Source organism: Numenius arquata, chromosome 1, assembly GCF_964106895.1.
Source record: "Numenius arquata chromosome 1, bNumArq3.hap1.1, whole genome shotgun sequence".
Lineage (NCBI taxonomy): Eukaryota > Metazoa > Chordata > Aves > Charadriiformes > Scolopacidae > Numenius > Numenius arquata.
In genome coordinates this window covers 98,328,209-98,349,238 of record NC_133576.1, presented here as the reverse complement: position 1 = coordinate 98,349,238, position 21,030 = coordinate 98,328,209, and the positions used below count along the sequence as shown (strand labels likewise).

General features: G+C 36.7%; 1 protein-coding gene across 3 annotated transcripts in view; it reads right to left on the bottom strand.

Moving 5' to 3' along the window:
• Positions 1 to 21,030, bottom strand: part of KLHL1 (kelch like family member 1) — a 236,939-nt gene that overhangs the window by 159,352 nt on the left and 56,557 nt on the right. The window contains exons 3-4 of one of the 3 annotated variants that reach the window (XM_074160009.1): positions 16,727 to 16,888; positions 1,756 to 1,892 (exon numbers count right to left, since the gene is read on the bottom strand). In XM_074160009.1, coding sequence (XP_074016110.1) covers positions 1,756 to 1,892; positions 16,727 to 16,888 — 299 coding nt within the window. Of the gene's footprint in view, positions 1 to 1,755; positions 1,893 to 16,726; positions 16,904 to 21,030 lie in introns of all 3 variants that reach the window. The other 2 variants (XM_074160018.1, XM_074160026.1) reach the window with 2 other exon arrangements.

The following is a 21,030-nucleotide window of genomic DNA, read 5'->3' as shown; positions in this document are numbered from 1 at the left end:
TAATTACCTAACCACAAGAAGAACCATCCAAGTTTTCTACCTCATAAAATAAACCAAGCACATCACATGGCATAGACAAATCAAGGAGAGTAAAGCAGCTGAAAATATTAATCTTTTGCAGAAAATGGAAGGAGTTTGCTTTTTCTAGTTTTTCATTTCTTCATCCATTCTCCAAAGTTCTCAGAGATAACCAATAAAGTTCAGAGATAGCTGTAGCCATCTTGAAAATAGTTAAGTACTTTTTTGCTTCCTTCTGTTACCTCTTTCTTTTCTTAATCTACGCTTACATGTTATCTTTTGTTGTCAATATTAACTATGCTGTGTATTTGCATGTGTTCTTTAGGTGAAAACTGAGGCAAAAGAACCATGCAATACAATGTATTTCCATAGTTTTGTTCCCAGTGGAGTAACACTGTCCCTTATCTTCCTCTTCCCTCCTCTTCCTCTCACCTTCTTCTTACAGAACTATTTAACGTTACCAGTAAGGTCTTCTCCTATTCTGCATCAAGGTATTCCTAATTTTGCCCTGATATTTTACACTCATTCATTTTGCCATTCATTTTACACTCACACCTAGTAAACAGATTGTGTCCTTCTCATCCTTGATAAGAACTATTAACATGTTCTTCATTTCATGGATCCCTAGCTTGAAACTGGCTGGATGATGTATGTTACTGAATGGCAAAACCACAACTGAAGGCAGTAGGCACTATCCTTTGAATGTGTACAGTATTACAAAAATGAAGATGCTCTGATATTCCTAGAATGTGAATTTCTCAAATATGATTCTCAAAAAAAGCATTTTTAACTTAAATTATGTTTATATGCAGTTTCTGTTTCTTATTAAGGCAGTAAAGTTATTATGTCATAAAATAAACAGCACATATCCTAATTAAATATATCAAAGCAAACAGCAACTTATGATTTAATTAAGATGTGTATTTAGAGAAGATTAAAACTGCACAGTATGGGAAATCCATTTAAAATTGAAGCTAAAATCAAATGTTCAATAGAAATATAATGATAAAATATTGTTAATTTAAACAATATGAGGATGTATTTTAGGAAACAGAAATAGAAAACAGCATACATTTTATACTTAAATGATTTACAGGCAAGGGGAGACAGACCAGAAATCTTCATATTGGCATTTAATCTCTTTTAATTACTTTGTTTTGTAACTTTAGCATTCTTTCATATTAATGCACTTCAGATACATTGTTCATAACAACTTGTTTAAGAAGAATAAACCCCAAATCTATTATGCTTTATGCTTTATATTATACAACAAAGTACCAGCCTATAACAGGAAATGAAAGTGACAACATCCAGCTCATAATAAAATATTTAAAAATGTTATATTATTTACAATTTTTAAAGATCTATGTAATTATTTAAAATGAAATTTGACCAGGACAGTAATATAGGACTATTCTTCAAAAACTACAGCTGTTCCTTCAATGACCTCATGTAATCTGAATCATATGCATATGAATCTTTTTGAGTATTTGAAAACCAAGAAAAATATATAATTTTTGGACTGTCCTCTTGTACTTACCAAGCCTGACATATTTAACAGTTTGGAGATAAGAGATAACAATCTGAATTCATCCCTAGAAATGGTAAATAAGTGTTTCAATTGATTGAAACTAAAAAGAAAAAATGTTCAGAAAATAAATATAACTTATCGGCATGTAGCAAACAAAACTATCAACATCTTTCTCTATAGGAAGTATAATGTATGCTGTACAATACCTGTATATGCAAACTGAACAAGATCCCATAGTGCATTGGGGTCTATGCCTTCCATTTTGATCTCTTCTTGCTTGGCTTCACAAACATCACTTGTAAACATGGCAGCAAAGTAGTCAGAGACAGAACTGAGGACAAGTCTGCAAAAAAGTTAGAAATTGGTGTCATTTACATTGATATCTGTATTAGGAATTTCTTATATTAAAAAAAAAAAAAAGAAACCCAACAAACTAAACTTCTTAAAAACATATTTGCATGGTAAGTAAAGATTAACAGGAGCAATATATTATTAACGCATGTAGGCAGCAAAATACAGCATGACATTTAATTCTAATTTGTTTTTGTTTCCTGTGATATGAACCAAGTGGCACATTAGCATATGACTATAAAACAGACATAAAAATAAGCACTCAGTCTTTCTGATAATTTTCCAATCATGCAGATGTCCCAATTCTTAACAAGACAAACTCTCAGTATCAAAGACAACTCATTAGTGAAACACATTTCATACTCCAGAGGTACTCTTCATTGTTCTTAAAAGACATACTTTTTATAGAATTTACTAACAGCATGTAACATCACGCAATCCTTCAACTTTCAGTAGAACTGTTAGTAATTTAACATGCTATTCAAAAAAAAAAAAAAAAAACAAAACTCAAAAAAAACCTGTTGTGTAATGCAATGTTATTGTTAAGAAACATTTCCAAAGGAAAATAATTTCAGAATACTCACAAAATGTGCATGGCTTGTTTGGAGATCTGATTTAAATAAATCAAAAGCACAGCAAATACCAGGTATGATTGTCATTACTGGGGCCTTAAGCTAAGGCATTCTTCTAAATACCATCTACAGTGATACTCTGATTTTGTTAGGAGTGAATATTCACAGATGTTCTTGAGCTAGAAATGTAGTACAGTTATAAATAGTGTACCACATGCTTCCATAAAGATGGTCACATTTCTGGCTAAATTTGAAAACGTAATACATAAACACATTGAGAAAAGACACAAGAATCACAACTGGAGGACTTGGAAACCAAGAGAAAATACTTAGCCATTTGTATAAAGTTAATTATTTTGTCCAAGAAAAAAATAATACTGAAGAATAACAAGTTACTGCTTATCAGCCAAAGTAGTAATTGTTTGCTTTTGCTCTCTTAGCTTACTGCAATAGTAAAATAAAATGTCAGTTTGAATTGGCTTCATAATTTTACAGTACTTTAAGCTACTATATTTTACGTGCAAGTAGAGCAACTTGAGAACGTATATATGATCTTTACTCTGGCTCAAATGATGAGCAATGACTAATTAGGTGCAGTAGTTTATTCACTTCTGGTGGTTTGTTCACCTCTAGCAATTATGAACTTTAGAAGTAAAGATCCTAATTCACAAACAGCTCACATTGTATTCATACCATTAATAAAAGCAATAGATGGCTACAAAAGATTAAATTAGAAATAGACTTTGTTATAGAAATGTATAGAAAGTATATAGAAACATACTCCAGAGATTCCTAATTCACTAATTGCTTACTAATTTTTTAACCACTGAGGAACATTTACTTCTTTGTTTGTTTATTTATTACCTCAATTGAGTATCACAAGTGTGTATTTAGTCAACCAAGATAACCATACCATTCTGGAGAACTAAAAATCTTATAACCTTTCTTTTGCTGACCGCTAATTTACAAGTGACTTGATTCACTGTTATTTGATGCTTGATTTAAAAAAAAAAAAAAAAAAAAATCACAGCAAAAAGCAAAAAAGACAGTAAATCAATGATTTTCTGTGAGATAATCTCTCACAGCTAGCAGGGCTCTAATTTAGGTCTGTGAATGAGATTTCCAAGTGAGAGGATTTTGCATCAGCTGTTCCTTCAGACTTATTAAACACCATTTAAATTCAACTATGAGTCTTCAACTTGATCACTTGCTAAAAGCAAAGCCAAACCCCTTTATTGCATCAAAACCAACAGACAAATTAATGAACAGAAATTTTAACACACCAGCTGATGATAATTTGGAATATTTTTAAGCTAATAAACTAAATAAATAGTATCATATATTATCTTATACTTGTAATTTATGTCATTTATATTCAGACATTATTTATTATATAAGCTTCTTGTATATGTATTCTCAATTCAAAGTTAACAAAACAGAGGGAGGGCAGAAAATAAACAACAGAATCATTACATCTCTCACAAACTTCTACAAAAATCTGTGATTTTCCACAGTTTGTCCCATGGATTAATTTGCGGTAAAGAAAATCAAAAGAAGCTATCTAATGGATTCCAGTTGCAAATGAGCATTCAGTCTACATGACCAGATAAGATCCAGTTCAACGTGAAAACTCCTGAAAAATATATAATACAGATGTCATGTCCTCAGTAGTATGGGTAGTAGAATGGGTAGTGACCCATTTTACCTACAGGCTTGCACAACCTGTTAAAGAAGATGGCTTAAATGAGCAGAAAGGTTCTCTGAAGCAGCAGCTCACCTAAACAAGCAAGACAAGTTTTCACAGAATCACAGAATGACATGGGGTTGGAATGGACCTCTGGAGATCATCTAGTCCAACCCCCCTGCCAAAGCAGGTCCACCTAGAGCAGGTTGTACAGGAACGTGTCCAGGCGGGTTTTGAATGTCTCCAGAGAAGGAGACTCCACCACCTCCCTGGGCAGCCTATTCCAGTGCTCTGCCACCCCCAAAGTAAAGAAGTTCCTCCTCATGAGGAGGAGTGATAAGAAAAGAGGATTGTGTGTTTTGGTTTTTTTTTTTTGAAGTCCCTTATGTTAATCAATAGTTAATATAAGTCAGCTATTTCACTAAATGAATATAGCCAAAAAGTTAACAGATTTCAAGACACAAACTTTTTTCTTGGGAAGTACTTCACAGGCTGAACTGAAGTGAAAGGAACTTGCTAATTACACTTGATTCTGAAAGGTGACACGTTTTGTAAATCTTAATTGTGTTCCAGTGCTGAGATAGAAAATGAAAAGTGAGAAATCAAAGGGATCAATTAATTTGTAATGATCTGCTGCTTTTTGTAGCTCAGAAGGCTCCAAACTGCTCTAAATCTTGGTTTAAAGGCATGTCGACCTACTCGTCAAGAAAGGTCAGGTGTCTCAGGATGTCACCTTTTTTTCAACTTCTGATATGGCAGTGAGAATACATAATAAACTCTTTCATCCTTGAGAATCGTAGCAGGTAACTCGTGGCTAAAAATGAGTTTGTGGACCCAGAAAGATTTTCTCCAGACTAAGGGACTTCTCTACCTTTACTACAACTACATTCAGTCTGATATATTTCTGGGTTTTTTTTATAATGCAGAATATAACTGATTGCTGTAGAGACTTTTTGTCCTATGACATCAGATTTTATTTTCTTTTCCTATAGAATATTTCCTTGCTATTTTAACATCTGTTTTCACATACATCTTTGATGCAGAATTCCCTCAATCTGGTTGGTGCATTTATTAATTAAAAGAAGCAAACAAAGAAAAGAAACAAACCTTGATCACTTATATTCTTTAAGCGTGCTCTAACATTATTTTACTGCCAACTGAATAGAATCTCAGATGTTACTTGGACTGAAAACTCATATGCATGACACAACTTTTTTCCACACATATTAAGCTAGTTCATATAGGAGCTGAACATTCATTGCATTTAAATGTGATTTTTTGCTCTGTAGAGGATACCAGCTGACACTGGGTGTCTATACTGATAGTGGTGCTCTACAGCTCATCTTACAGCAGGCAAACATTTACTGTCTATACAGAGAAGGCTTCATGATTTCCTAAATTTTAAGGCTCGCAAAGCATATGCTAAGGTATATCCATGCATGCACTTGAAAAAAAAGTCAGGAACAAAGGAAGCAGATGCTGGCTGTCACTTCCAGGACAATTTTGGCAGTACAGTCAAGACTGCCATTTTTTCTGGTTTATCAGGAGATAATCTGAGAGTTAATTTGGGATTCAGCATCCACTCAGAACCATTATCATACCGCCATCAGCTTGCTAATAATTCAGCAGCATCAGATTAGTTCATTAACATATCAGAAATTCACATTTCTTGGGTAAAGAAGAGGTCAGTGAGTACATAACAGTTAAATTAATGAGAATTGTCTCATACTTCCTAATGTAACTGTTAATATTGACAGTCTGCCCTGTGTGCTTATCTTATTTTGGAGAAAAATGGAACAGAAATACGTGATAAACTTTTTTTTCCCTGACCATCTGAGTAATATTTATAAACTAACCTAATTTGTAAAGGCAATTTCATCTAGAACAACTACAAAACAATACTAATAAAAAATCCCCAAACAAGAAACCAAAAATCCTCCCCAAACTCACAGACAGGCAGCTGGAATTTTGAAGAGAATCAATTAACCCTGAAACAAGAAAGTTTCCTTCTTGTCCTTACTCAAACATAGTTTTCTTCCATTTTGATCTCTTATACAACACACAGCTACAAGAACGATACCAGTAAGCTACACTATCTAAGTGATGTTCCCTCAGGACCATGCCTTTTAAATTTACGTTCTCTTCTTTCATCTAATCTTCTTTTTATTCTTTCACTGGCTCCCAGACACTTAAGTGTAAATAAGTAAGTGGCTCTTTATCTCTTCTGCAGTACAAACTGAAACAGTTTTACATCTCATTATATCTCGTAAGTTGCCACAATGTGTTTAGGAATGTTACACAAATCTGACATCATCATTTCCACCAAACACCTACCATAGCATTAGTTTTTTCCAGAGACCACAAGTAATGCACATATCACAGCTGCCAGACTCGATAACAAGCATCGGGTTTTTTTGTCCTTGTGTCAGTTTTGAAGATATCTGCTATTGCAGCCAGTATTTTGAACTCTGCTGTTTTGAACCAGTGGAAAGATATATATATAAAAAAAAAAAAAAAGACAAATATGAATCCAAGCAGCTTCTCAACATTTGGGATTGGGCAGGAGAGGCAAAATGTCACAATCATGAAGATAAGAGCTGATGAAGATCCATTATGATCTCTTAGGGATCCATAGGGATATCTTGCTGGATCTCAAAAACAAAAGGAGAGTCTACAACCTTTGGAAGAGGGGGCAGGCCTCTCACGAAAACTATAAAGAGGTAGTGAAGCTATGCAGGGAGAAAATTAGGAGAGCCAAAGCGCAGCTAGAGCTCAACCTAGCTACAGCTGTTAAGGATAATAAAAAATGTTTCTATAAATTCATTAACAACAAAAGGAGGATTAGGGAAAATCTCCCTCCTTTATTGGATGCAGAGGGAAACATAGTCACCAAGGACGAGGAAAAGGCTGAGGTGCTCAACGCCTACTTTGCGTCAGTCTTTAGCAGTGGAACTAGCTGTTCCCTGGACACCCAGCCTCATGAGCTAGGAGACAGGGAGGGGAAGCAGAACGAGGGCATCACAATTAAAGAGGAAGAGATCAGTGACCTGCTATGCCACTTGGATGCACACAAGTCTATGGGACCAGATGGGTTACACCCAAGAGTGCTGAAAGAGTTGGCAGACGTGCTCGCCAAACCGCTTTCCATCATTTACAGGAAGTCATGGCTAACTGGGGAGGTCCCAATGGACTGGAGGGTGGCAAATGTAACACCCATCTACAAGAAAGGCAAAAAGGAGGATCCAGGAAACTATAGACCTGTCAGTCTAACCTCGATACCAGGGAAGGTCATGGAGCAGGTCATCTTGAGTGCCATCAAAACCCACATAATGGGCAACCAGGGGATCAGGCCTAGTCAGCATGGGTTTATAGAAGGCAGGTCCTGCCAGATGAACCTGATCTCCTTCTATGACAAGATAACCAGATTATTGGATGAGGGAAAGGCTGTTGATATTGTATACCTGGACTTTCGAAAAGCATTCGATACTGTCCCCCATACAATTCTTGTGGAAAAACTGGCTTCACACAGCCTGGTTGAGCATACGATCTGCTGGGTCAAGCAATGGCTGACTGGAAGGTCCCAAAGAGTGCGCTCAACGGATTTAAATCCAGCTGGCGGCCGGTCACAAGTTGTGTGCCTCAGGGCTCAGTGTTAGGACCATTTCTGTTTAATGTCTTTATTGATGATCTTGACAAGGACATAGGGTGTATCATCAGCAAGTTCGCAGATGACACCAAGCTAAGCAGGAGTGTTGATTCCCAGGAGGATAGGGAAGCTCTACAGAGAGACTTAGATAGATTGGGTCATTGGGCCAAAATAAATGGCATGAGTTTCAACAAGGGCAAGTGCCAGGTTCTGCACTTGGGCCACAATAACCCCAAGCAGCGCTACAGGCTTGGGGAAGTGTGGCTGGAAAGCTGCCTGGAAGAAAGAGACCTGGGGGTTCTAATTGACAAGCGGCTGAATATGAGCCGGCAGTGTGCCCAGGTGGCCAAGAAAGCCAACGGCATCCTGGCTTGTATTAGAAATAGCATGACCAGCAGAAGTAGGGAGGTGATTGTGCCCCTGTACTCAGCACTGGTGAGGCCACACCTCGAGTATTGTGTCCAGTTTTGGGCACCTCAATACAAGAGAGATATCGAGGTGCTGGAGCGAGTGCAGAGGAGGGCAACGAAGCTGGTGAAGGGCCTGGAAGACAAATCATATGAAGAGCGGTTGAAGGAGCTGGGACTGTTTAGTATGAGGAAGAGGAAGCTGAGGGGAGACCTCATCACTCTCTACAACTACTTGAAAGGACACTGTAGAGAGGTTGGTGCTGGTCTCTTTGCACAGGTAATTAATGACAGAACAAGAGGGAATGGCTTCAAGCTCCAGCAGGGTAGGTTTAGTCTGAACATTAGGAAAGAATTTTTTGCAGAAAGAGTGGTCGAGCATTGGAATAGGCTGCCCAGGGAGGTGGTTGAGTCACCATCCCTGGATGTGTTTAAGAGACGTTTAGATGTGGTGTTGGGGGATATGATATAGGGAAGAACTTTGTAGTGTAGGGTAGATGGTTGGACTCGATGATCCCAAGGGTCTCTTCCAACCTGGATGATTCTATGATTCTACGATGCAATTACAAAGCTGAGCTCAGTATTTTTCTCCAGAAGAAAAAACACATTTTCAGACACAGTATACATATTTGAATGTAGAAATAGAACACAATCAACTGTTATCCTCTATTTGTGGACTTAATGATTTTATTTATTTACTGTAACTCCAAAAGGAAAATGGGAAAGAAGCTTACAGGAGAAGGAAAAGTTCAATTTTTACCCATTTCAACTATTGGGACAAATGTCAGAAACACGGAGATTAGGTTTGATGAAACTACAGAGATAGATTTGTGAAGTTGTTAGAATAAGTGACTGCTTACATTTAGATTTTTTTTTAAGGTCTATTTGTCATCCTTTTCTTTTATTCTACTCCTTTCTATAAAATGATACAATAGAGCATCGTTATTAATCTTCATAACTCATTCTTCCATTGATCTCATGCTTTTTTGATGGCAGGCTGTCAGGTCTTGCTGACTCAAGTTATTCTTGTATGGCCTCCTTTGTCACTCTGTCATCTACTTGGTTTAGTTTGTTTGTTTGTTTGTTTATTTTATTTTTATATACTACGTCATTTAGCCTAACCATTCAATTTGAAATGGGACACAAGCCCGAAAACATAGGTGTCAAGTGCCAATTTCAGATATCATGGACTGTCTGAATCATTCAGGATAGGCCTGGCACAGACCTATGAAAACCTTGAAACCCTTCTGGATCACATGATGAAAGCCAGGCAGCATAACTCAAGGCATCTCAGGAAAGCTGAATTCTGCTTTTTACTTTCTTCCTAAGACGTCTCATGTTTGTTTCTTTAACCCTTCAAAGTCCATTTCAGTTACTGCAGCTGTTTCCGCTCCATAAAGCAATAGCATTAGTACTCTGGTTTAATAACTTCACGTCTTGGTAATAAACAATCCCATTTAGCCTTGAAAATACCTCTGCAGTTCTGTTTCAGCACATCCCTTTCAAATTTACCTTCGAACGGCTAGAACATTGTATTAAGTGTACATGGCAAGGTTTTGGTAATAGGAGGGCTGCAGGAGTGGCTTCTGTGAGAAGACACCAGAAGCTATCCCCATGTTGGACAGAGCCAGCTTTAGCTGGCTGCAGAAGTGACCCACTGCCTGCCAATGTTGAGCCAATCAGCAATGCTGGTGGCACCTCTGTGATAGTATGTTTGACAAAGGGTAAAAAAATGCTGCGCAACAGCAGCTGTGAGAGAAGAATGAAAAAATGTGAGAGAAACAGCCCTGCAACATCCAAGTGAGAGAAGATGGGAGATGGAGGATGTGCTCCAGGAACGAGAGCAGAGATTCACCTGCAGCCCCTGAAGAAGCCCGTGCTGAAGCATGTTGCTCCCCTGCAGCTTTGGAGCACCACACTAGAGCAGACGGATGTGCCCTGAATAAAGCTGCAGCTTGTGGAGAGCCTATGCTGGAGCAGGTGTTCTGGAAGGACCTGTGGCCCCATGGGAGACCCACACTGGAGTGGTCCGTTCCTGAAGGACTGCACCTCACGGAAAGAGCCCATGTCAGAGCAGTTCTTGAAGAACTGCAGCCTCGGGGAAGACCCACATTGGAGAATTTCGTAGAGGACTGTCTCTCATGGAAGGAAACCTATACTGGAGCAGGAAAAGAGTGTGAGGAGGAAGAAGCAGCAGAGACAACGTGTGATGACCTGACTGCAACCCCCGTTCCCAGTCCCCCAGTGCCACTTGTGGGAAGGAGGCAGAAGAGTCAGGAGGGAAGCTGAGGCTGGGAAGAAGGGGGGTTGGGGGAAGGTGGGTTTAGTTTTGTTTATTTCTCACCATCCTACTCTGTTATTAACTTGCAATAAATTAATTTTCCCCAAGTTGGATTTGTTTCACCTGTGACAGTAACTGGTGAGTAATCTCCCTATCCTTATCTTGACCATGAGCTTTTTCATCTTATTTCCTCCCCCTGTCCTGCTGAGGAAAAGGAGAAGTGATAGAGTAGCTTAGTGGACACCTGGCAACCAGCCAAGGTCAACACACCACAATGAGATGAAAGTGTTGAGGTAATTTAAGCTACAAATCTCCATTGATTACAATGAGATTAGATACATGGCCATAACAAAACCAAACCACAACTGGATAACAAATTTCAAATTCTCACAAATTATCTTCAAAACTCAAGGCCCATTTCTGCATGTGCAAAATCTTTAACTGGTACATACTAAATTGTGTGAACTTAAGATCTTTTCTGTCTGAAAAAGGTCCAAATAAAATCAGAGGAGTTTCTTGTGGAGATCACAGAAATTAATTTGAAAATATTAATACCATTCTCACTATTAGGAAATATTCTTTATCTACTACTTCTTCTTAAAAAAAAAAAAAAAGTTATCAATCGAGGTTAATATTGAAAGCTTATCTAAATTGTCTTGCTGTTTTCCCTCTGAGAGCACAAATTTTTGTTGTTGTTCTGTCCCAACCATATTACTTGAATAATTTGTTTTTAAACTCATGGAAAGTAGGTCCACAGTTTAGATGCAATTTTTGACTCAGGAAGCTCCTCAAACCATAATTGCAGATATCTGGGAGCGAACACAGAGCAATTGTACTGATTATACTGTGTGCTTTCCACAAGCATCTGTTACCAGTGCAGGAAAACAAGCTGAGTCATAGGACTGTATATTGTGCATTCTGCTTTTCACCCCCTGCCTTTAAACCGTTTTCCTTCCCTGCCTGGTTCTTTATCCTTTCATCTCTCTTTTCAGCTTAATGTCCTACATTGAATTTTTTCATTTTATTAATACTGGTTTTTATCTTAAACTTCACATCTTTATAATAGCAAATAAAAGCCATTGAAAAATATGGCCTGTCTCCTTAGAGAACTAAAAAAGAGAACATAAATTACAGCTTGTTGAAAAAGGTTTACTAAATTTATCAGGATGATAACAAATAAAAGCTGTCCTACTTCAAAGTTGAGCATCCAAAAAAGGTTTCAGTTGAGTTTATTTCAGTATTTACAGTGAAAAATTTAAATTTTGTGTTGAAAGAAAGTTTTTTTGTTTTTCAACCAAACACTTATAGAAAGACTTCAGTAGCCATACTAAAACATTTCTTTGTTTTATACATAAGTGGTAATTTTCTACTCATTCTGTGCTACCTTTTTCAACCATGGGCTCGCCTGACCCTTATCTTCAGTATCAGAAAGAACACAAATGCCTACATTTCTTTGATATTAAGTGAAAACAGCAAGTATTTCTTTGATATTAAGCAAGACCCGCATATTTCTCATAAACTCAACTATACTTGACAACATTAAAACAACAACAAAATTAGATTTCTTCGTTTCTTTTCATTCACAATCTTGGGTTCCAAGTGCAATGAAAGTCAGGATTGCAAATTGAGGATGTAACTCTCCTATATATTTTTTGCATTTTCTGTTTTTATTGAATTTTCTGTAATCCAGTCTTTGTTATATGGGAGTGTTATGTTTAATTGAATAAGCATAGGTAAATTCTATGCTTATATCACTTTCCTCCTTTTTTTTTTTTTCCTCCTGCATTAAGATTCTGTATTGCTTTATGCACTATTCCTAGTCAAAATCTAATTTATGGCTTAAATCTCAGTCTGTTTGGAGCTGCCTATAACAGTTACACAATCCTGGCTGGAGGTTTTAATGAACACTCCAGTGTAAATCTTAAAGATCTATCATTTGCATTGACTTTGATTGTTTTCTTTGCATCATTATTGATGTTTATTCAGCAGCTGCGTAATATAGTATTTCAAGTATAGTATTTAAAAACAGTGCAATTCAAGTGAGCTGCTTTTACTTAAAACAACTAAATTATTTGTGGCAAATACATATTTTTGATTTCATGTTGACCCATGGGATTATTGCTTGATTAAGAATTTTCTTTTACCTTGGAAATAATTGGTGCTTTGATCATGTCACTATAGTTCTGAACAATATTTACTTCCCAGTGTTTTTGAGTTTCAGATGACATTTACTAGCTGCAGTCTAGTTACATTTCTAGATATAACTGCATTTGGCTGATTGTAACCTGGATAGAAAATAGAAGTGTCAATTACAGGTTTGGTTTTATTCATTTGTTTGTTTTGTAACAGCAATGCCTGAATTCCTTCTATTCCAGGCACTTTAAAGTTACAATATGTTTCTTTTCTTAAAGAGGTTATATTCTAAACAAGAGGTACAGAAAATGAGAAAAAAATATATAGCATCTCCAGAGTGAGTGTAGAAACTACAAACTCCATGTTCATAATATTTTAAAATTAGGATGGACTGTCAACAGCACAGCACCTTATCTTAAAGGAAGGGAAATTACTATTTTAGCATTTTTCTCTCTTTAAGGTATTTTACATTTTTGCATTTGATTGTTATCTATACATGTTACAGCACAATAACAAAAAAAATTGAGGTTTACTTAATTTTTCAAATTTATTTAAACGTCAGCTACTTTACGCCTCTGAAATGCCTACTGCAGAGGTCTTCCTACTTTCTCAGTACCCTTTGTGGTTGCTTGTTCATCATTACAATACTTAGTTGGTTTGCACTTCCTTTTGCTATTCCTTCATTTGAAAGTTTACACCTGTAATCCGTTTAGTGGAAGATTAGATTACACAAACATGATGTTCAGGAGCCAACAAAAAGCTTAAGCACATTATAACTTTAAAGCTGTTCGAAACAGTGAAAAACAGCTATACTAAGATGGGAAAGAAGGGTTTATGTAATCACCTTGGCAGCAAAAGAAAGACTATGGAAAATTTTTGTCCACTGCTCAATAAAACCTTCTTTGACTCAGTCTTTTTTCTTTTTTCTTCTTTGGCATGGTCTGCTTTCAGGTCTCCCAGGTCACTGTGCCTAGTGGCAGGTTCTGTGTGGTGTCACTCACAATAGAGGAAGATGGACTTAGACTGAAGTGAACTGAACTTACAAGAGTCCGTGCAACCAGAGAGGATATGTTCCTGCACCTGAGATGTGGCAATCCCAGGCACAAATAAAGGTTGGGCGGAGAATGGCTAGAGAGCAGCCCTGAGGAGAAGGACTTGGGAGTGCTCGTGGATGAGAAGCTCAACATGAGCCGGCAGTGCGAGCTGGCAGCCCAGAAAGGCAACCGCATCCTGGGCTGCATCAAGAGAAGCGTGGCCAGCAGGTCGCGGGAGGTGATTCTACCCCTCTACTCTGCGCTCGTGAGACCCCACCTGGAATACTGTGTCCAGCTCTGGAGTCCTCAACACAGGAAGGACATGGACCTGTTGGAACGGGTCTAGCAGAGGGCCACGAAAATGATCAGAGGGATGGAGCACCTCCCCTATGAAGACAGGCTGAGAGAACTGGGGTTGTTCAGCCTGGAGAAGAGAAGGCTCCGGGGAGACCTCATAGCAGCCTTCCAATATCTGAAGGGAGCCTACAGGAGAGCCGGAGAGGGACTCTTTGTCAGGAAGTGTAGTGACAGGACAAGGGGTAATGGTTTTAAATTGGAAGAGGGGAGATTTAGATTAAATGCTAGAAAGAAATTCTTTACTGTGAGGTTGGTTGGGCATCGGAACAGGTTGTCCAGAGAAGCTGTGGATGCCCCATCCCTGGAAGTGTTTAAGGCCAGGCTGGATGGGGCTTTGAGCAACCTGCTCTAGTGGAGGTGTCCCTGCCCATGGCAGGGGGGGGTTGGAACTAGGTGATCTTTAAGGTCCCTTCCAACTCTAACCATTCTATGATTCTATGACAACAGAAAAGTAGAAACTCAAATGTAAAGTTGTCTGAAGGTTTATTAGAAAATCTAAATAAGATTTTGGCTATTATTTCATGGTTAATCTTCTTATTAAGGTATTTTTCCTGCTCCAGAAGGATTTAGATATGCTGTAGAATTGAAATGACAAATGTGAAATTAAATTTACTACTGAAGGTGGGCATACAAATAAGAACAGCTGTTTTAAAACTAGTGGGGGGAATGAACTAATAAAAAAACCTTACACTTTCCTCTGTCCTTCTGTAGAGAAGGACTCCACAACCTAAGAAGTTTACCAAAATATTCAATACAGGAAAAAATATACTAGTAAAAAATGTAGTGGTATATTATATATCATCCATATTAAACAGGGCAATGATACCAATTGTGCAATATTTTTATGTATCTAATAAGTATGATAGTTTAGGCATGTAGATTCAGATATTGGCGGGGGGAGGGGGGTGTTTAACCTCATCTGTGTTGAAAAATGTGAAAAGCAAAACCAGACCAAGAAACTGTCAAGAAAGAACAACAAAATTCTCATTATTTCTGAAAAATTCTTTTTGTTTGATTTCAGTAATATATAGGGATGTAAAAATGGACACAAACTAGAAGGCCTTAGGTTATTATCCCTCCAGTTTTCTTTTTTATGGAAGGCACCTTAAGGCAAATCTTGCAGCTCTGGAACACTGTAAATGCAAATGGACAGAAGGACTGATGTTTAATATTATTCCCTCTGTGATTATCCATAGAGGAAAGATCTTGGTGATTTAGATAAAAATGGCATCAGACCAGAACTACAAGGGGTGCATGAAGTGCCAGATGCATAATACATTTAACCGTGCCAATAAGCCTGAAACACAGAAGTTGTGTCAGTTGCCAAGTCAGTGGGTAGAAATTGCTGGGGACTTCGTTGACATATGGGAATCTGAGTATATCAAGGCAAGGGAGGAACACTAAAAATGGCAGCTCTTAGAAGACAGGAGAGTAGAAACAAAGTTGTAAGAATGAAAAATGCTGAAGGAAGATGAAAAAGATTTCTATGTTTATTACAGGTACTCATGTGACACCAAGTGGACTGTGCTTCACACGTGCTGCAGAGTACCTAGACTGATCTAGCTGTTACTAGATTAACTGGAGTTATTTTCTTATTTATTATAATTATTGGGGCAATTTAAATATTTTAGTGAAGCTTCCTGTCTGGTTTTACTTTTTAGTATTTGAACAATAGCTTTGGCTTTGCAGTCTTGCATATTGCACCTTTTTTAATTATTATTATGGAAGTTGGAATGCAGAAAATCCAACTTCTATGTGAAACAGAAGAATAGTCTCTGTCCATCTTTACTTAGGGCAGAAGAAACTTTGTAAGGTCCAAATTGCTAAGATGACCTTATAGTATTCCTCTGCACAAGGAACTTAATTTATGAATTCAGAAATACATTGGCTGTTTTTTTGGCTTTCCTGCTGGGGAGCCATAGTCTTGTTCTGGATTTAGTACCTCAGTACAGGAACCAGGACACAAGCAGGGAATAGGTCACCCTTAGTTTCCAGCCATATATAGAGTTCGAACACAAAAAGACTTACTAACCTGGAAACTCAAAATTTTATTCTAAACCCTAGGACTGAATTTTTATTTGCATGCACTAAATAAAATGCTATAGCTAAGACCAAAATCTTATAACTATAACTATTTTAATCTCTAATTACAATCCAAACCCATGCATAGTTTTATATATACTGGCTGCTTTGATACCAGGTAATCTTAGAGAATTTTAAAAATTATAATGTCATTATAACTTTTATACTCATAAATATCATTAAAAGTAATTAAGATATTTTTCAATTCATTCAAAGAAACAGTTTGTGAGAAGTCAGTGTTCATTATTCCACTATAAGGGTCTGGGAGAGTCCGTATGACAGACATCAGAATATCATGATCTTAAGCTAAAAATGATGCTGTACAGCATCTCATTTCAGAAATTTCCGTTCTCCTCACATATGAACAGCATCACAGCAGGGAAAAATGTTTGGCACCCTCACGATGAAAAGTTTGCTAGTTGAGTGCTACTTGAACTTTTGAAACCTGTACAAAAAAAATACCTTCAAAGGCCCAATCTTCAAATATCACCTTCTGCAGCTACTCACATTTGTGATGTTGAAAGCAAAAGGGAGGCAGGCATAAGGGGACACAGAAAACACTCTTCTAAGAAATAAGCATACCCCAAACATTTACTTTTGTAATTTCAATATCTTATGCTTCTGTCCTACCTATGTGCAGGGATCTTGCGATTCCCAGCAATCAGGATAACGTCACAGAGCTGCTGTTGCTTCAGGTAGCTCTCCATCTTTCTAAAGGTTTGCTCCGCGTGGTGAACAGCCTGGTAGAATTCCTCAGAGCTACAGGAATCCATGTCGCAGTGGGGTGGTAGGCTGGCTCCTGACAGTCTGTAAACCACAAGAGAAACTCCGCATTGGTAAGATGTGACCAGTTGTGTAAACTTCATCACAGGCTTTTAGAATTGGATATAAGTAATCACTGCATCCTTCCCAGTTCTCATCACTAGAAGTACAAGATGGAGAAATCTTACTGCATTGGGAGGGACAACTAAAGTAGTAAGTCTTTTAACATGGAAATCATTTTTTTTAGCAGAGACATGGAAGTAATCTATTTCTTTGTTCTTTGATAAAGTTATTAAAAATAGAAATATAAACAACAAATAGAAATTCAGTATATTCATGTTAAGGTTAATAGTATAGCGATATCTTTATTAAACCATGATTAGGCTCTTCAATTTTTTTAGCATTTTAGAGCAAAATTATTTTACAGAATTAAACTATTTTTCTTAAATATTGATATGAACACAAGAACAGAAATAACGAAAAAAGCAATCCTATCTTCCCGCTGATTCTAAAGTGCCTACTCTAGTTCACTTCTTCAAACTCCCATTCATTTTATACCACCTGTGAGAGAAAAATAAAACTCTAATTGACTTAATTTGTAATGAATTGAGAATATTTCCACAATGATAAATTGCATGCCTACTTTTCATGAGCCAAAGGGCTCATGAATACAAAGTGAATTTAACCTACAAAGATAATGATGTCTACAATCAAAGTATCAGGAAAAAATAATTAAAAAAAAAAAAGAAACAGGAGAAAAACGATAATATTTTTTCAATATATATAGCCATATATTCCTAGTTCAGATTTAATCTGTTCAGTATTTCTGGTTCAGACCTTTACTGAAAATAACAAAATGTGTCAGCAAGTACTAGCGCTTGAAGAAACTAATGCTAGTGCTTCCAAATAATTCATGACACAGACGATACCCTCTTCTTTTACAAGAATGTAATGAGATTTTTTCAAATGAAAGCTAGATTTTATGCTGAAAATGAAATTTTCATAGATGAAGCTGATTATGTTTTTACTTCAACTAGATATATGCAAAGTAGCTTACATGATCAATAGAGGAGCATCAGAGAACATATGTTAGTCCAGCATATCAAACAATTATCAATTAATTCAAACTAATCTCATTTTATACATGTTCTATAGAAAGATAAATACTAAGGAGCAAATAAGTAATTTGATAATTTGCAATAATAATACAACAGTTTCATTATATGTTTTGAACTTGGTAGGTACTATATTCTAAGAATGATATTAGTAGACCTGCAAAATAACATAGTCTGCACTCCTGGTGCTGGAAGAAAATGAATAGTGCACAGAGATATTAATTTAAAAAATCAGTTATTAACATGAAATACAGTTCTCTTTTAAAAAAAGAAAAATACTTCAGTATTTTTATTGACCCTTGGTAGACTATAATATACTTCAGAAAAATAGAATTTCATTTTAACATATACTAGTGATTTACTTTTGAATTAGTTTTTGTCCAAACGTGTTCCACATACTCTCCTACAGTCATTTTACAAGGGTCTGCAGGAGAAAGGAGGAGAGGCTGGTCCGTCTTTCCATCACAGTAATTGCTGGCTTCACAGCATTCCTTTAAAGTAGTTGGAAGCCTGCATAATTGGAGGGGGCCTGCAGATAATTTAACAGAGAACCAACTCATTTACCTTTGTACCTCATTCTGCCATCTGTACGGTGCTATATGCAGGTACTCTACTTACTAAAATGAGTTACCTTTTAAAATTACTACCCACAGTAACTTCACTTGTGCAGCATTAATTTGGATCCTGAGAAATCGTCTGCTGGTTTAAATTAATCAATATTGCCATTTGTATGCTGGTAAGGTTACAGTATGTGTGAGCCCGTCTATGGGAAATTGAACTGGCAAAATTTTATTAACCATAATTCCTCAACAGAAACAGTTATAAATTGGTGATTTAGAAACGCACATTTCCTTAATTCTGTTATATTCAATCTTGTTACACAGTCAAGTAGTTTATGGTAGCTACCTCTTGCAAACTCCTCCTAAAGGATAAAACAAACATATTCTTTCCATGAGTGACATAATCTGTTTGTGTGTTCTTATTCAACATGGACTGCCAACCATGTTGACCAGAAATCCAAGTTTATTTTTCTATCTTTGGATGATCAACAAATACTTTCACATAAAAATTGTAATGATGGAGCTAAGCTCATTGGTATGGGTAGTGGATAGCTATTTCATCTTTTTTCTTTCTTTTTTTTTCTGCCTCAGTTTGATTGTAGCCCTACGCAGACTTCTTCAGTTTTATTGCTGAAGAATTAGAATGACAAGTAATTTACAAGAAATAAATCAGTGCCTAATAAACGAGGTTGCTAGGGTTAAACAGACACATTTCTTCCCTTCCTCAAGGGAATTCAGAAGTGACAACAGCAGCAATTCTGAATGGTTTCATATTGTTTGTTAATTCAAAATTTAGGTCTAAGTCAGTTTACATTTGAACAGATACAGTACTAATCCTGCCTTCTTGGCTGCACTTTACAGGTCAGAAAAAGAGTACCCTGACTCAATTTATGCTAGTCCTATAAAGTTACACTGGGCCAAAATGGGCTTAGTCAATTTTGTTCTTTAATGACTAGACAGTGTTTGCCACAAATTTTGCCCTCTTTCCTTCTTGCCATTTATAAACAACACTTTCTACCTTCAAAATCGTCAGTATATCTGTCACTTAGCAAGTCATTAAATGACTACTCAAACGCAAGCCCTGAAGGCCCGGGATAAATTATTATCCCGAAAACTAGAAAGTAACAAGCTTAGTTGAAGACAATAAGTTAATATTTTATTTATTTTCTAAGAAACACCAGATAAAAATTCTGCTACTTATCCTGTTCAGGAGTTACCTATTTTTCATTACAAATGCTCTGTCTGCATAACTGATGCTTTAAATTCAGTCAGCAGCTTGTTAAAATAGGAATTAGTTAAAAGAGCTGCAGCCAACAAATGACAGTTATATTCTACCAATTCATGAAAGGCATGTATAGGCACTTAAGACAAATTAGCAAAATTAACACTTTCTGTTTGCATATATTGTTTTTGTTTAGGTGTAAGCAACCTGAACCACATACGCAGTGAGAAGCTTGTTGAGTGTATTCTGCAGGAACTCCAGCACAAATTCACCTGATGATTCCCTGAGCCTTTCAAAACCCTTTTTAGCAGTTGTGTACCTCAAAACCCTGTAATCAGTGAACAGGACAGACTCCAGACAGGCTTTTTCCATAATCTTTCTCAGTCGGTAAGTGCAAAACCTGAATGTAGCATGGGAGTTTCAAACATTCAAGTGCTGTTCCATCTAGAACACTTTTTATCTTTAAATGATGTAGTTAATAGTACAGAAATAAGGAAATCAAACTTTTCACAAGATTACAGTAATTGTACTGAAGGGTGATACTACAGGACAACAAAACTAAAAGGCTCACAAAAATTATCAACATTGTAAAAAACAAAAAGTCTCAAATGTTTCTTTATGACATGGCAAACCAGAATGCATTTCGCATAAGAAAAAAAAAAAAAGAGGCAAACAAAAAAGGAAAAAATCCACCCCAGCGACTTTGTACAGACTAATTTTCAGTGTTAAGAATACCATGGTGTCCTCAAAAGAGAAATGTTTTAAGAAGAGTCCAAAAGTGTTGATTAGAAAATTAGGCCTTTGAGCCTTTGTGGATATTAAAACATTGTAAATAGAAATAAAAGCTTAACTCTGAGGATATACAACATCTGACTTCACAGTGCTCCTCTTTTCCTAGAAAAAGCACTTCGATTTGAACAAGGGTGCTATTCTCCTATCACCTCTGATCTGCTCCTAACTTCTTTGAAAAGACAGGTGAAACAGCAGTAAAATCCCAGTAGAGTACTGACTCTTGCCTCAATTTAACAGCCCTTTAAATAACTAAGAAGGGAAAGGCACTCCAGCCAAAGGTCTCCTAGGGCAACTTTAAGAGTTTTGACCTTTTTGTCCAAGATTACATTTATTCAAGTATGTATTAGGTTTGTGTGGCATGATAAACACAGATTTATCGTCAGAAGACATTTTGGACAGACTAGTTAATACCCTACAATTATGTAGATATCTAATCTGCCATTCCCTGTACCTTGTACAGTTCATTCTTATAAACAGGTATGA